This window comes from Columba livia, chromosome Z (assembly GCF_036013475.1).
Source record: "Columba livia isolate bColLiv1 breed racing homer chromosome Z, bColLiv1.pat.W.v2, whole genome shotgun sequence".
NCBI lineage: Eukaryota > Metazoa > Chordata > Aves > Columbiformes > Columbidae > Columba > Columba livia.
Window position 1 is genome coordinate 22,008,392 of NC_088642.1, and position 17,435 is coordinate 22,025,826.

General features: G+C 40.5%; 1 protein-coding gene across 9 annotated transcripts in view; it reads right to left on the reverse strand.

The window, feature by feature from the left end:
• Nucleotides 1-17,435, reverse strand: part of LOC102086487 (LIF receptor subunit alpha) — a 90,912-nt gene that overhangs the window by 19,923 nt on the left and 53,554 nt on the right. For 6 of the 9 annotated variants that reach the window (XM_021295312.2, XM_065047586.1, XM_065047590.1 and 3 more), the window contains 9 exons: nucleotides 13,980-14,130; nucleotides 13,150-13,270; nucleotides 10,994-11,145; nucleotides 9,105-9,268; nucleotides 7,979-8,153; nucleotides 7,432-7,701; nucleotides 5,029-5,158; nucleotides 3,061-3,224; nucleotides 1,957-2,102 (listed from right to left, as the gene is read on the reverse strand). In XM_021295312.2, the coding sequence (XP_021150987.1) occupies nucleotides 1,957-2,102; nucleotides 3,061-3,224; nucleotides 5,029-5,158; nucleotides 7,432-7,701; nucleotides 7,979-8,153; nucleotides 9,105-9,268; nucleotides 10,994-11,145; nucleotides 13,150-13,270; nucleotides 13,980-14,058 (1,401 nt within the window). In that variant the 5' untranslated portion in view covers nucleotides 14,059-14,130. Of the gene's footprint in view, nucleotides 1-1,956; nucleotides 2,103-3,060; nucleotides 3,225-5,028; nucleotides 5,159-7,431; nucleotides 7,702-7,978; nucleotides 8,154-9,104; nucleotides 9,269-10,993; nucleotides 11,146-13,149; nucleotides 13,271-13,979; nucleotides 14,131-14,431; nucleotides 14,483-17,435 lie in introns of all 9 variants that reach the window. The other 3 variants (XM_065047588.1, XM_065047591.1, XM_065047589.1) reach the window with 1 other exon arrangement.

The following is a 17,435-nucleotide window of genomic DNA, read 5'->3' on the forward strand; positions in this document are numbered from 1 at the left end:
GTGCATTTCTGAAGCCAAATGACAACTTGAAAAATACAAAAAAATAGCAAACAATCTCTCATACGGATGAAAAAGCTTCTGAAAACATCCTCAAAATGCCATGTAAACCCCATAACAATTTCACAGCTACTTTTGTTTATTACAGCAAACTCTCAGAGGTTTTTTATTAAGCAACCAGAGACAACATAACAAGGCTTCGAAGCTTCTACCAAGCTGTCTGTGGCATTTCAAAGTATCTGTATCTGCAGGCTCTTATACAGGTGCAGTGAATCAGACTGCTTTGGCAGCGTAAGACCATTCCATCTCCCACTGCCCCAGATGGCTGAGCTGGTAGCAGAACTCCTAAGCAAATCTGTGCCCCAGGCTTAGAGTGGCAGAACTCTGGCTAGACAGAACTGTGCAAACCTGCTCTTTTAGTAGTTTAAGCTAACTGAGCTGGGGATGGATGATGCTCGGGTGCTTCTTTCCCCTGCTGACTGCTCCAGAAGCAGTAACTGCTGGGAGCAGAGAAATGCAGACAACTGCAGGTGACGGTATCTCAGACTATACACCAAAATCCAACACAGCGCATCGGTCAAAACTGTTATGCACATCTAAAAGCCAGACCCTCCTCCTATAAATTCCAAAGATATCTCTGATTTTCTTTGCAGTACCTAATCTCTGGGTACTACTGAACACATCATTATGGAGGAAACAGAAATGCTTAAAGCTTCCATACCCTTAAAGTGCTTTGAAAGTATTTAAAAAATATTCTTATAGAGCATGCAATAACTTCTACCCTATTATTTTAGAGACAATGTATATAATGATTATCTTCAGTCTTGGCTGCATCACTTCTGTGGCTTTAGTGACTTCATTCAAGTCTGTGCCCAACAAATCTATCCAACAGGCAATTAAACACAATGGGTAATAGAACACTACTGAAAATCAAACAAGTGTTGTAAAAAAGCAGCTTCTGAGGTTACTGTTCCCAAATTACAAATGCAGGCTCTGTTCACCAAGACCTGGTAATCGAGTCTACCCAAGCTGTCTGAGATACTCCCTCTGAATGCTGAAACAAAGAATTTGGGAGTAAATCTCAAGCCAAATGAATATGCAGTTCTGCCATCAGCCTTCGCCAGGGACACAGGACACCCCTCACTAAGTTAGGCAATATGGAAGATGAAGATATTTTCCCACCACCTACACTCAGTTATCTGATGCTGGTGTCTAAATTATCATAGTATCCTAAGGTCCTCTGACAGTCAGCAGAGTAAATATGCAGCTCCAGTCCATGATGCAGAGTACCAAAGCTAGGCAGCAGCTGGAAGCCTTATGCTGGAAAATCTGAATGCCACTCAGAAATACCACCTTGCTCCAGAGGTTCTCACTCGGGATTTCCTACTGATACACCCAGTGGGAGAATCCTTCCCTAACCTCTCTGCATCACTGACATTCAAGAAGGCTTAGCAGCTCCATATTACAGCCACATGCATGCCAATTGCTGACAGTAAGCAAATGAACTGTTCTCTTAGGGAAAAAAAAAAATAAAAGTTCAACTACAGACTGCAACAGACAATCTGTTTATATAAATATTTATTTATAAGAAGAAGCATGTTCTAATGAAGTTTGCACCAGGAAGGACAAAGCACAAGGGCTGTTACCTAAAGGGTCAGCATAAATCACTTTGCACCCTCCCCAAGTACTAAATAACATGATGGGTAATTTGACTTTCCTCAAAATTCTTTAAAACCAACCCAAAAAAAGAGAAAGCAGGCAACAACAGAGATGAGCAGAACTTCTATGATTTTAGTAGACGAACTTCTAGTCATTACTGCATTAATCATTTAATAAGATGACCAGAATGAAACTCTTACAGAAAAAAAAACAACCTTAAAATGTGATTAGTTCAAGGAAAAAGACCAACATTTGAGCCAAAAAAAAAAAAAAAAAAAATCCATCAAAAGTAACACTTACCAGTTTTCGCTCAGAGTGACCACTGCTAATTTCAATTTGACACAGAAGCCTGATCTCAGCAAAGCTGCCATTTATAAACCAATGCAGACGGATGCTTGTAGAGCTGTTCCCAAAAACAGTTAACTTTTCTGGAGTTTTTGGATGAACTTGAAAAATAAAGAAAAAACCCTCAGTTCTAAGAAAAAAAAACATTCACTTTAGTTCAGAAAAATCTTAATTTAAAAGATCTAGGAGAATCACAAGGATAAATAAGTGATCTGATCAGCAACTAGGACAGCTGGTGCTGGGAAGGTATCCACAAGCAGTCTCATTCCTGATGGTCTTCTCTGTAAACAGATTTACTTAAGGCAGAGCGTACTGGCAAGTGTGATAGCAAGTTCAAAACACAGAAAAACATTTCTCCTTACTTTATCAAAAAAGTGAAGCAGGAGCTATTTCAGATGACCACAGTGATGGATGAAATGTACTCGATCTTGCTCACCTTCTGGGAACTTTTTAAGTTGGAACTTGAAATCTGCAGACTAGGACAGGGTAGGGCTCCTAAATGACCCCTCCCTCACCAGAAGTCCCTTCACATAATTTTTCAATAATATTCAGTACTACTATTCATAGCAATCAGAGAAAAAAAATAAAACTGGCAGGGAAGACAGCACTAGAAATGTGGTCATCTTCTCCCTTTCCTTGTTTAAACTGAAGGTCTAATGAAAGAAGTTATTTCTTTCCACAAACCATGACAGCAGATGATCATGGCTTTTATGCACCTAAATTTTTAAGTATTGATGTGTAATAGAATATGAAGTAATAGATAAAGAGTAACTGGATAATTATTACATCACAAGTAGCATTTAGCCGTACAGCTGTGTATCCAAACTGGTAGGATTGCTGCTAAGAACTGGCATCTCCCTGTACACCTAATCATTGCCTCAGGACATGTCTTAACCTATTTTCTTTCCAAGTTCAAATTATTGAATGCAGCAAAACACTGGTGACAGTAAAGCAAAATAATGACAAGTTTACCATATCAGAGTTCTTCAAACCCAAAACAAACAAATGGCTAGCATGCAGTAAATATATCTTTCTGCCTTCATAGATCTTAAGTCTTACCTCTTCGAGTTAGATCAACCATGAGTGATGACTCTGTTTGCCCGATAGGATTGGAGACGCCTAATATGAAATCGTAGGTTTTTTGATCAGCCAGTACTGGAAAGCCACAGACACGCTCTTTGTTCATTTCATTGACTTCGCATGAAACATTTTTACCAGATATTCTACAAAGTAAAATGGCAGGGGAACAACTTAATTTTTGAACAATTTTTAGCAACAGTCAGAAGTCTAGACCAAAAACACAGTAAAGAATGATGGTTTCACTGACACATGGCTTACAGAGTGATTTGACTGCAGAGGGATAGCTAACACCACAACGCAGGTTAAAGTGGCATCAGTCATGACTTGCCCTGTTCTCACGTGAAACTCTCCTCTTCCACTAGCATAGCATTTCCATCCTCTCACTTCTCAAAAGCCTGGAAAACAGGTAGGTCCTGTAAAACCACCTCACAAGTCACAACTAAGATTCTGATTTAAAGTATCTTTGTTCAGATCAGCATACATTTGCATTTAAATAATGTTCTTAATTGCTTTCTGAACTGGGAAATGTGACACACATTACATCTTTCTGTCAGCCCTGCCAAATCCAAACTAAGGTTTGTTACCTGGGATACATCCACTAGTCTTGGCTGGTTTTAAATCAAAAGCAGGAGAGCCAGTCTGGTAATGGCCAAGACCAGAGCTGCATCATTAGGGGTAAAATCTAAACTGTGTTTCTGTATATATGCATGTATATAGAAGCTGCTTTACGTACAATCTGTGTAAATCTCTCACTGAGTAGCAGAAGTTTAACTTCTTCCTTCAGGCATTTTTATTGTGTTCTAGTTGAGTTTTGAGCTCTCTCCACACCACACTCCCTATTTCAATAGCTCGGTGTGGGCTGAGAACAAGGATGAGAATATTTACCCTGAAATACATCACATTAAACTTCTCACAGCTTTGGGCTGAGCAAAACAAGTCTGAACTACATCCTCGTTTATGAGCTGAATATGGGCAGCCAGTGACTGGAGCTCCATTCCTTTGAATACCTGCTCTGTTTTGTCCACCTCTTTGCACGCTTCCCAATGACTTTTTTAGCACTAGCATCGTGGATGACATCTGTGACCATAACTAAAGCCTCATTGCCTCTGACTTGCTTCAAAGCCACCATGAGACTCCATTTCCCATCAATTTGTGTGACTCAGGCCTTTCCTGGCTCCTTTCCCTGACTGCTCCTTTGGCATTACGGAGGAGCCTCCTTGCCACGGGAATCTTGTTAACTCCTCACTAACTTCTAACCATAATCACCAAAGAATTCCATTTGCAAGTGCTATTCGAAAACAATGGTTTTTAGTTTTTAAGGTTTCACATGGCCTATGATGCAAGACAAACTGGTAGGACACCAGTCTTCAATTTTTCTGTGGATGACGCCAGTGTTATTAATCTCTTTCAGTGTTTTCCAGGTAACATGCACTTCGCCTGGTCAGCACTAGCTAGTTTTTAATGCTGGGAAGAGAATGGGTATGTTGCTATTTTCCCTAGTAGCATTTGGGAAATGCCCCATGGCCTGTCTTATGTTTGTTTCTCAGCAAGTTTCTGTCATTCTGCATAGCAGAAGCTCAGTAAATGGCTGACAGATGATCAGAAACAGGTTGCATATAAAATTAAAAAAAAATAGTGAATGACTTCTACTATCTCCCTGTATTTTCATAGTGGTCTTATCTACATGTTGGCCAGTAGCCTGACACACTAAGGCCTTTATTTTGTCATGAGTCCATGATGGTATAAATCTTTGGAAAAAGTCATCCTTAACTCCAATTGGAATTTTGCAGAGTTAAACAAGGGTTCTCCAAAAACTCTTGAGAAGTATTTTAGGCTGTAAATATGGAGGCTATCTCATTTAAATAGGCATGGAGCAGTAAGTCACAGACAGCGATAGACATATTCCAGTTCTACCCTTTTACTCCTTTTAGGGCTGAATTGTTTTACCTTTCAAATAAACTGTATTTTGTTCTTCGTTTTCCATATAGTCCACTGGGTCTGCCTGGTTTCCAGGTGCATTTTATTATCAGGAAGTTGGATGTTTCACAGCTGAGGTTTTGGGGAATATCAGGGGCATCTGTGGGACGAAAGAAAGCCAAAACAGTTAGCCAATGTTTTGGCATCCTAGTGGGTCATTAGCTTCCTGAAAGCATCACCATTCCTTCTCCTGGGTCTAGACTGCATGTCTCACAAATACATGGTAATAGTTATGCTCCAACCATATAAGTAATATGCTTTAAAAAAACCCCAATAAAACAGATGGATAATTGTTATCAACCCCATCTGACTAACATTTGACTATAGGCTTCTAACTCAGTGGGTAATCTGGTAAATCACATGCAGATATGTTCACAAGCTCCAGGCTCTGACCTGGAAGTGTTTCACTGACACTCTGCCAAACATTTACAAAATTATGAGCATCAGTTTAGCCGCTGAGCAACACAGGAATGCTGTCAGCTGTGCGTCACATTTTCTGACACGCCAGCCCCACCACCTCTTTGAATTGTCCAAGCAAGTCATGTCAAGGAGATGTTGCCTTTAGCATTAATTTCTTGCTGAATTTTAAAGTTAAAGCAAGGCCTGAATGGCTTGTTCTCTTCACCATCACTTTGGAAGTGCCCATCTTTTTCTTGTAAAGCTTGTTCGTAAAGCTTTTTCTTTGCTCCCATAGTAGAACAGTGTTGAGAGCCTTCCTGAAGAAGATGGGCAGTGTTCCCAACAGAGAGGGTAACCATGCTAAGGCAAAACTAAGCAGGGAACTTATTTCCAGTCTGATACACTGTTCTCCAAGAGGTAATACAAAAATATCCACACAGCTGCCCTAGAGAAGGGGCACTAACAGAAGAGGCAACATTGGCAGGCTTTGTTCAGACTATGAGCAGCAGACCAAAAAGAACACTTATATGCCAGACCTAGACTTAACCAAGGTGGTGTGCATCCATATTTACTTCCTCTACCTTTTCTTCTCCAAATGCCTCTTGTAAGCAAAAGCATCATGACAAGTTCTCTCCCCTCCCACTAAGTAGGTACCAAAGGAAGCAGCACTGTCAGGAACAGACTTCACTAGATCCCAGCTCTTCAAAAACCACTGTATGGGAAAAACTTATGGGATTATCACAGCCTTTGTTCATGAACCACTGACTTATTTACCTCTAAGATTCTCCCACAAAAAAAAAATACTGCACAAACAATGTAAAAATGGCATCTCACTGAGGAGCTGTAAAAGGTTGAATGTTGTTTTTCATTTGCTATCACACACTTAATACAGAAAGTCCATGACAAGAGGCACAGTCTGGAGTCAGGTACACACTTTCAAAGTAATCCCAGTCTCCTCTCCTCTCCTCTCGTCTCCTCAGCCCCAAGGACCCTAAGTTCAAAGGCAGGCATTTGTAATGGGGAACAGGATTCTAATGGGCAGGTATTGGAAGATGATAACTCAACAAACCCCCGTGGGGAAACCACGCAAAGCTCTGAAGTGACCCATTATATGAAAGAAGAACCAAGTACTTCCAGTAGTTTAAGAGGTGTCTGTATCTGGAAGAGATTTCTGGGGCTGGTATGATAACACAGAGAAGATATACAGTTATTCAGTATCTTTAAAGAAAATACTCAAAGAATATTTAGAAGATTTTCCAGGAAAGAGGAGCTGTCAGCTGGGTTCTTTTGCTGTGATCAGTTCCAAGGGAGCTACTGCCCTGGTGAGCACCTGTTGTTACTTTAACCGTTTTATTGTCTTCGTCTGACTGGTTGCTAAATTGATGTTTTCACTTGCCCTTACTCTCACCTTGTCATGGACCAAACTAGAACAGATGTAAACCTAAAGTGAAAGAGACCAAGGATGAATCTTCATATGGAAATAAGCTACTAAGTATTCCAGATCATGAAGAAGTGCCTTAGATAAAAAAATCAAGGAGTGAAGCACTGGACCAGGTTCTCAGAGAAGGGGATTTACAAGGATATCTCCTCATTCTCAAAGCCTTGGTGTCTTCTCCATGGGCTAGAGCAGGGGTGTCAACTGGGGTCCACATCAGACTCATGGTTGCCTTCAAAGGGCTGAATGTAATTTTAGGACTGTATTAAGTGTAACTACTCCTACTTTTATACAGTCCTAAAATTACGTTTGACCCTTTGAAGGCAACCACGAGTCTGATGTGGCCCCTGGTGATAATGAATTTGACACCCCTGGGCTAGAGTTTCTACAGTGAAATCAAACAAGTTCAATCCCAGTTCACCCTCAGAAAACAACGGCCAGTGGAAAAAGGACACAATATTATTTGTTTCCTACCAGAACCAAAAAAGTATCAAAATGATTTTGACTTTCCTAAGGTTAGTAAACATAACAGTACATACATCCTACAAACAAGACAGTTCCATCCATCTCATCTCCAGACAGTATGCACACTACATTTGTCCCACTGGTATCTGAAGCACTGGCATTTAGTACTCTGATTGCACTGCTCCGACTGCTCAGATGTATCATTGGGTATATTTCTGGTCCATAAGTCATCCGTTGTATCTGCTGTCCTTCTTCATGGACACAACAAATTGTCACATCTGAACCTACTGCCACCACAGTGTCCTCAGGAAACACTCCACTCCCATGGGGCTCAGTATCTTTTCCTAGCAGAGAACAAAGAACAGAAAATAAAACCAAAAAATCCTCATGTGAACAATTTGCCATAAACATGTTGCTGATCAGCTAAAATGTGACTTAGGAGCACTCCAATGCATACAAGTCAATGTTTACTAGGTTTCATTAACTAAGGCTTGCATTATTTCTCTCATCAAAACACAACTAGAAACAGCAGCCCATTGCTGCCTAATGTTTTCCCTCTGATTTTGGCTTACTTTTCATAAAGCAGTCAAAGTCCATGTGGTGGCAAGGGAACAAACATACCAGGCACCTCTGCTACGGGGCTCCAATCACTCCAATCTTTGGGGCCAACAAACTGTGTTATATTAATATAGCAGCGAATCTTCACATAATGCGATGTACACTCCAAAGGCATATCTGATGTCCAGTTCCAAGAAAGAATGATGTCTTCATGAGTCAGTTTTGAATAGTAAGTTACCTACAAAGTTTTCCCCAAAAAAAGAGAGAGTTTATGAACACCTGTGAGCAATTAGTTATCATCTTCCAGGTGTCAACAGAATGGCAAATTAAGTGAAGTAAAACACAAATTCCTAATAGATATTAGGAATGTCCCACCTAACTTAGTTGTGTTGTGAATCTACTTGGACAGAAGCCTAAGATGCCACCAGCCAGGTAGACTGCCAGCCAGAAATACCAGAGGGCAGACATTTGAAGGAGAGCAGGAAACTCGCCAAGCATTTGAAAAGGTAAATATTGCAACGCAGTAGCCTGGGCCTCTCCCAGTATTAGTCCCAGGCCACCATATTACCTCTTCTCCATTCCTAAAACTTAGAGAACAAAGCTATAAATTAGCCTGAAATAACTGTTATTGCCAAAAAAAAAAAAAAACAAAACAAAAAACTGAACATTCAAAGACCACTAAGACTTCAGACACTGTTGTAAAAGCAAAGCAGAGATAATGGTGTAAAATATCTGCCAAAGTCATATGCAAATAGTAATTAAAATCAAAACAAAACAACCAAACAAACAAACCCAAACAAAAACAAAAGCAAAACCCAAAAACGCCAAAAAAGACCCCCCAAAAATCCCAAACATGCAAAACCTGTACTAATTTAAACACATGTACACAAAACAGACCAAAACAGCAACAACAAAAACCCACAAAAACCCAAACAAAACAACAAACAAACAAAAGCCAAACCCACAACAACAAACACATACCTATGACTAAGTACTGACAGTATGGTAGCCACTGTCTTCAAAACTTTGAAACTTAACAAGCAATTACCTACCAGAAGCATGACTACACTCAGGTTCTGCAAAGCTCTACTATCTTCATTATTCTCAGCTTCCTTCAAATCACCTCCCAGAATATTACCAAGGGCACACATCATACATATGTTTTTCACAAACAAAGTAAAGGACTTACTTGTGTGACTTTTTCCATTGCTTCTTTACGGAGTATCTGAATCTGCCAAAAGGCATCCAGTCCATACGGGAAGACTGATCCATTATCACTCCACTTCAGATTTAACGTGGAAGTTGAAAAGTCAGGTGTTAAACTAAGAATGCGTGGAGTGAGAGGAACAAATGCTTGAAAAGGAGAGAGGGAAAAAAGCCACATCCAAGTCATTAGTCAGCAATACCAGCCCTGCAGGTGTTTAACAGCCACACGTCTCTGCTCTCAACTGGCTAGTAGCCATGCAAACATGTAATTCAACCTCTGTAATTAGAATAAGATGGGCTCTGTCATTACTTGAACATGAAAGTTCCCAGGAAAGGACAGGTGCTAGTGAGTCATCAGGTAGCATTTTCTTCTAACACATCAACATGCAGATGTGTGAGTAACTGTTCATGAATATGACTCTCCATAATGCATAGTAAGGAAGACATATCTTTCACAATCTTCATTCAGTGCTGCAGGGCTAAAGGAAACATGGCATCAGTCTTTGAAGTGTACATGAGAACACATCTAGGGAGGATGATGGAAAATCTCCCAAAGGAAGAACTGGGGCTTGGCAACCAGCAGGAAAAATGGGACATGCAACAGAAGCTAGAGTAGGGAGAAAGGAAAGCAGAAGCACAGGGTGGAAGAAGCTCACATGTGCCTCTGAAGAAAAACACGAGGAATGTGATTTTAAGCTACAAGAAATATCGAAGGTATGACATGGTGATGACGACAGGGCATGGAGCTTAAACAGAAGCATCTCTTCTATGAATGGGTCATGGTGAACCAAGAAAGAGCCTGAGTACCAGGCAAGGGTTATGGTAGTACAAGGGTTATGGCAGTTAATTGGGCCTGGTGCAGGATAAATTCTAGTTTTAAAATGTGTGATTTATGCAACTTTGGTCTGGCCAAGGCTCTGAAAGCCTGCAAAGCACGGTCAACACACTACCTGTGATAACCAGAATCAGAGAGACCCACCCTGCCCAACATCAGCAAGACGCTGAAGAAGCCAGTGTGTTGCCCTCATATTTTTGAGTTCAGTTTAGTCAAAGTTCTTGAGCTGCTCTCAGCTGAAGAGAACACTGAGCCACAGATAAGAAGTGCTACTGACTTTAGATTTTGACTGCACTACACTAAAGAAATAACCAGGAAAACAGAAACCAAAGAAGAAATTATGAGCAAGTATAGCAGATGGTGCCAACACTGTCTTCAGCTTACAACTTCGTCCCTTGGGAGGAAGGAAGTGGGGAAAAGTCAAATTCATCTATGACTGCAATATAACGCAGCCTACCTCTCAAGCATAAGTCCATTTGCTCAGTTTCATATACTTTTGAACAGAATGGGTAAGTTGTGCATATATTAAGAAAACATGATCCTGTCAGGAGTGACATAGCTGCCCTTAAAATTTTGTGATACTCCAAAAATAAACTACTTAATTCTGCAGCAGTTCAGCATTTAAAATTGGAGAACAGGCACTAAGAAGTTCATTCTTCCTTTACTGGGTTAGGTCTGAGCTAACGCACTTTATGCCTGATGCAGGTATTTGGGTATGTGGATTAGGAATTTATTTACAAATCCTTCCTAATTTACAATTATGAACAAACAAGCAGAGGAAGATGTAACAGTGTTGAACTTTGGTTTTTTCCTCATATTCTGCTCTTGATTGCTATGATTTATGGATAGAGGGGTTTTCTTTCCCCTGAAGGGGAGAGCAAACAATCTGTTAGGTATGGCAGATTCATATGGACTCAGCACATAAACATTTTACATACAGGAACACTACCAAAGAAAACTTCAAGTATATACAATTCTGGAGCATTGTTAATCACTGTATAAAGGCCTTACATACACACATAAAACCTCATACATACAGATGTCCTTCTTCTGAATTTCAAATTCTTTGGCAGTCAAAGCAGTTCCAGAAATGCTGTTCGTGGTTATTGTCACCGTGGTGGAGCTCTCTGGGACTGGAATCTCAACCCTTTTCTCCTTAGTTTTAAAACACACTGAAGGCGGAAGGTCACTGAAAAGACAGAGAGGATTAAGCAGATATTTCAGCTGAAGGAAGCTAAGGCAAGCTAAATCCTGTTCCTAGGACACTAATAAAACACAAATTCTCTGTAATATAACAGAGCTCCATGGCAAGTCTGTGAAGCAGTAAGACTTGCATAGGCTTTGGTTAGTATCAAATTAACAGGCATTCCCTGTGTAGCAGTTGTATAATGCAGCTAGCTAGGTGTTAAGCCTTGAACTGAAAAATTGACTTTTTAACCAAAAGACACATTTTTGAAACCTTCAGTCACCATGAATCAATATTTCAAAATAAGCAAATTAATCCAAAAGTACCTTCCCCTCCCCTTATGTTTTCTGACTCTCTCTCCCTCCATTACTTCTCAAACTGATGGCATACGGGTGCAAAGAGCAGGTTCATCCATTTGTGTCCCCATCTCAGAGCAAATCTTTTAGCTCCCTTCTGCTGCTCAGCTCACAGAGAAAGAGCTGAGGGCAGTAGAGAGAACTGCTAAGATCCCAGATGGAAATACAGGCTGTGCATATTGTTTGTGCAGTGCTCAGCACAATGTGATCTGGTGTTTGTCTGCAGGTCATAGATATGTACAGGAAACAATAATGGATGGGTCAAGTCCCTTTGCTCATTATCACTGATATACAACTAGAAAGGCAAAAAGTTCAGAAAAATCCAGACCTTCCTCTTGGGGGAATGATGGGAGGAAGGCAAGCAAAGAGAACAATGCCAGACTTCCTGCTGAGGGAGTTACTCACTTATGAACTGGAACAAGACCCTGGAGCTCACATCAACTGGAGTCAAGAGCTTGGGCTGAACTCTTAAGATCCATGCAAGACTCTGGGCTAGTGGAGGCCAGCTGAGACTTGAGTGCTCAGAAAGGCTATTCCTCTTCTGTACTGAGATATTACTAGAGGATGTTTGGGTAACTGAAAAAACAAAATCTCTTTCCCTCAGGGAGATCTGCATTAAGCTCAGTCCTCAGCCTCTCTGCTTCGGGGACCAAAGCCTGTTCTGCTTTGCTAAGGAGAAACGGCAGCAGCTACACAACTGTTCCTGTTTAGAGGGCAGTACCTCGTGAACTCTACATTCCTGAACCCTGGCTGCAATGTCACACAAATGTGTTTTGGTTTTCTTTTGTGTAGAAATGATATCTGGCAATGCAGGAGGAATAACTAGATGCAGAAAATCAAACATGTAGGTGGAAGAAGTGCAGCCAAGCCCTGGGACCCCAAGGACAAGTCTAGGCTGACTGCAGAATTTACAGGAAAAAAGACAGTACTAATATCTGGATTGGGGGCAGGATCGAGATGCAAAAAGGATTTGAACTCATCCCTAGCACATGATAAGTATTTGGCAGACCCACAGCATGGGGAATTGCACATGTAGTTCTCATTAGTGAAAAACACACTGAAGATTTAACTTTTTTAACTTTTCTCAAAATTTTCAACTTGCTTTCACTTTGAGAAAGCTATTGTAGTTGTGGAATAATGTTTATGTTTCCTCTAATACTGTGTTCTCCAGACAGCTTAAAATTTATAAAGGTTGTAAAGAGATTTTTCATGTTTTTCCACATGTGAATCTCAACACTTATGTCATATATTCTACCACTTTGGCCCATAGCATCAGGATTCACTTGTTCCAACTATAATTTCCTTTTGGATTGAACCTGGTATGAAGATGTCCCTCATGAAAACTCTGAGCAAGGGCTAGGCAGACACACAGAGAAGTCTGAGTAAATGAAGTCTGAGTAAATGAGCTCTTCCAGCCCTTTGAAGAGACCAAGCAGGAGATTTTGGCAGAACTGTTAGCATGAAACAAGACTTTGCCAGAAACCCTGCCATTGCCTGAGCTAACAGTGCCTGGAGGGAGCACCACCCAAGGAAAACTGATGGGGAGATGCTCGGAAACAACAGCATCACAAATTCCATGGGCAGTGACTGAGGAATAAGTACACTTTCATCACAATTAGGCAGTTTTCAATCAGGTATCCAGCAGACTTACTTGGTAGTGTAGCAGAAGTCAGTTTGTCCATGTCTTCCTTTAGACGAGACATCCCAAGTACAGATCATTTTACGTAAATTGTGCGTTATGCATTTTAAATTCTGAAAGTGCCCCAGAGAACCTGAAGTCATGTAAGAAATACAGACACAAACTGCAGGTCAAAAATTACCAAGCGTAAAACACCTGCTGTTGTTCACATCTAGAGTGATTCTTTTTATCTTTTTATTGCATGCATGTCTGGCCACTATTTTAAAACTGTTGAATTATTTGTGTGCCTGATTACAGACAACCACAGACTGTCAGATTTCTAGAAGTACCTAAAATCTGGGTTTATACTTGTGTCCAATGACACAGGCAGCTGTCTCTTTCCACAACAGCCATTCCGAGTCTAGCCTAATAAGCAGGCTTTGGGCCAATGGCAAAACCACAAGCTTTGATGATAAACTTAATGAGTTTTTTTCTCTCATCCGTTGTCTCACATAGAAGGCAATTAGTGACAGAAGGGCAATTGAAGATAATGTGTGAAATTGTTGCAGATACCTGACATACAGCAAGAAGGTCTCAATGTGGACATTTACACCAACTGCATATGCAGACTATCACAGTTGCATTATGGAGAATTTAACAGCCAACTTCGCACTGGTTTACCAGATACCACTGGTTGCTGGAAAGCAGAGACCAGGACTAGTAGTATCTCCATCTCTAGGATGGTGCAGGACCACAAAGGTGACAGTCTTAGAACATACAAATCGTAGGAAAGCAACATAAATGCTGTCAGGGCAGAAGATACAAAAAAAAGTAACTAGTGAACTGCATTGAAATAAACTTACCTATCTCTTGGCTATATATTAAGCTTAAACATAAAATAGCTAGTACTAAAAGGCAGCGGAGGCTTGAATTCTTCCACATTCTTCAACTGTTGTTTTCAGAACAGCAGCTTCAGGCAGGAATAAATGTCATCTTCCAACAAGCTAGTCAGATCTAAAATTAAAAACAAAAACAAAAACAAAACAAAACAACAAAAAACAAAAAACAAAAAAAAAAAACCACCTTTGAAACTCCAGAGCTGCACTTCTTGTTCCATTTATTTTTCCTCTTCAGTACTGCTCCCAGGCATAGCAACTCCTTCCCTTTCTTTGTATGGCAAATAAACCTTTTCACTGCCCCAACCACTCCTTGATTAACATGTTTTCAGAGAGGCATTTCAAAGATAACCTCAAAAATCAAGACATGTAAAACCCAGTTATCCACAGGCCTTCTGCAGGACTACCTGAGTCCTTACCTGGAGTCCAGTGTCCAGCTCTGGAGCCCTCAGCACAGGAAAGACATGGACCTGTTGGAGAGGGGCCAGAGGAGCCACAGAAATGATCAGAAATGAACAGCTCTGCTGTGAGTACAGGCTGAGAGAGTTGGGGTTGTTCAGCCTGGAGAAGAGAAGGTTCCAGGGAGACCTTATTGCGGCCATTCAGTATTTAAAAGGGGCCTCTAAGAAAGATGGGGACAGACTTTTAAGCAGGTCCTGTTATGATAGGACGAAGTGTAATGGTTTTAAAGGAAGAGAGATTCAGGTTAGACATGCAGAAAAATTTTTTAAAATGAGGGTGGTGAAACGCTGGAACAGGTTGCCCAGAGAGGTGGTAGGTGCCTCATCCCTGAAGACATTCAAGGCCAGGCTGGATGGGGCTCTGAGCAACCTGATCTGGTTGAAAATGTCCCTTTTCATTGCAGGGGTGGTTGGACTAGATAAGCTTTAGAGGTCCCTTCCAACCCAAACTGTTCTGTGATTCTATGATTCCAGAAGAGAAAAGGCATGGCAGGGTATTCCCCTAGAACAGGTCCCTTCAACTTAGATTAAATGTCACATTCCCAAAGCGTCCTGTGTACCATGAATAGAAATGTCTTCTGCTTCGGATATGGGTTCAAGGGGACAGTACAACCCATCTGTTATTCTCTCTCCTCTGCTCACATTTGCTCCTCCTTGAAGTTATGGGATGCTCAAGACACTGCAGAACCAGATCTGATCACCCAGGATCAGAGGTTCAATATGGTGTTAAGTAATAACTTCTAGAGGGGGAAAAAAAAAAAAAAAAGAGAAGAGGCATTTCTCTACTGAAAGACACTTGTTGCTATAAATATTAATCTTAAGGTGAGAATTATCTAGAATACTCCATTGTAATGTTTTATTTGAAGATTAATGGGTTACGTGTTTTACAAAGAGAAGTTCAACTGTTCAACAGGATCTGGGAAACACATTCAGTTCCCACACATCAGCCACCATCAACTTTTGTTCTCAAGAAGAAAACTGCAGGAAAGCTTGTCTTAAAGCCCAGTCAATCCCTGGTGCATTGTTTCCCTGCCACCTGAAAGCTCTGAGGGCTTGAGCACCCTCACAGAGACCATCACTCCCAGATTGCAAAAGGCCTTCCCTTGGTGAACAACAGTAGAAGGGACATCTTCATGTAAGAATATAGCTGAGCCAGCCCCTTCTACAGAGCAGTTTTGTAGAACTCAAAACATTTTGTCCAGGCTACTTCTTCCACGTCTCCAGTGGAAACACTCCTGATCTTGTCTTAGAAGTCTCTTCTGAAGCTAGATGACATCACTGTCAGATAACAGACCTTGCCTAAAAGCCTCTGAAATTTTTAAAGAAAAATCTCTCCACTGAAGTCCTCTGTGGCACCAGGAGTATGCTCCCTCATCCCTGCAATACAACTGTATATTTTTTTATTACTCTTTTTTAAGGAATTCTCTCTCGGGGGACATTTGGGAATGCCCGAAATGCTGTTTTGGCTCTCACCAATCTGCTCTGTGCAAGGACAAACATTTCAGCACTATGTCAAATAATCCAGAGTTGTTCACAAGCAGCCACTTTTTTTCTCTAGGTCTGCAATAAACAGAATGAGGGAAAGGCACAGGCAGCACAGGACCTGAGAAATGGTAAAGATCAGTGTTAAATCTGCAGGGAAGAAACACCCTTAAAACTTAACAATTATTTTATTTTCACCATGTTCTCAAGCTACCTGAACACCTCACTAAAAACATACTGATTTAAGCTATACTACCCCAACACACATTCAGTTCTTTTTATATATCCCTAAACTGCAATATCCATGCCATGTAACTTGTTAGAGGCCAAATCAAGAAAGAAGTCTGACAAATCCATGTTCACCAAGAACCCACCAGCACATAAAATATAATATCTGCCCCAGGATTCCCCCACTGCATTTTGGTGTCACTCAGTGTCTTTATATAGTATTTGTCCACGTTACTAATGAAAATATGGGATGTTACCTCCAGCTTTAAACTTGGCTTACAAACCTTTAACTTCATAAAAAACATGAAGACCACTCAGGCAGACCTGGAAGTTACAAGAATAAAATGACCATTTTCTAACTGTGAATGTACATGTCAATTACATGTTTGTTTTCAGTACTTCTTCAAAGGCCATTTCTGGTTTGTAGAAAAAACCCAAATCAAAATCTCAAGTTTTAAATCAAAATTAGTTGACAGTCCCCTATCACCTGGCAGAAGTCAAGGAAAGAAAGGAAAAAAGGAAAGCACTGGTGCCACTAGAAGGAAAAAAACCCTGCATTGTGAAGTTAATTAAATCCCAAGCCTCTCACTTTCTAAACACATTATCTGTACAGGATTGTGCAAAATCTGTTGGCTCATGCCAGGTTTACAAGGTTGATTCAGCAACTACACGTGTTTCAAGAAAATCTTCTGGTTGTCTGCATACTCTTCCAATATATAGCTTACTGAGTAGCCTCTCGTACTGCAGAAGTTTTAAGAGTAACATCATAGCTGTGAATTACGAGAAATTTGAGTCATACCAAATTCTCCTAACTCAAGCACGGTTTTAATTTCTGTTTCAGAGTCAGGCATTGAAGTGAACCTATGTACTCTCATGCAGAGCATGATGAGTGTCTTGTAAACCACAATCTTTCGTAAGAAACGTAGACTCCCTGACTCTGTCTTCTTATACACATTTTATAGCTTGCTGAAGAGTTGGCAATTTGAAGCCTCATGTTGCATAATTAAATGTCATTAGTCAGAAGAAAATATCCCCGTTTATAGGCTTATTTTAATCCTAAAGTTACAAAATAATTCAAGTAATTATAAATAGGAAGTTCACTTTCTTTGGATGAAAGCTGCCTTCAATCAGTTCCAAGGCTAATTCAAACAAGGCATGGAGGTTTTTCTTTACCCTGGATAGATATGAAAGCACGTTGTCCTCTAGGCAGATATTCTCTTAAAATGGATAGGACAATGTAAGAGTCAGAGAC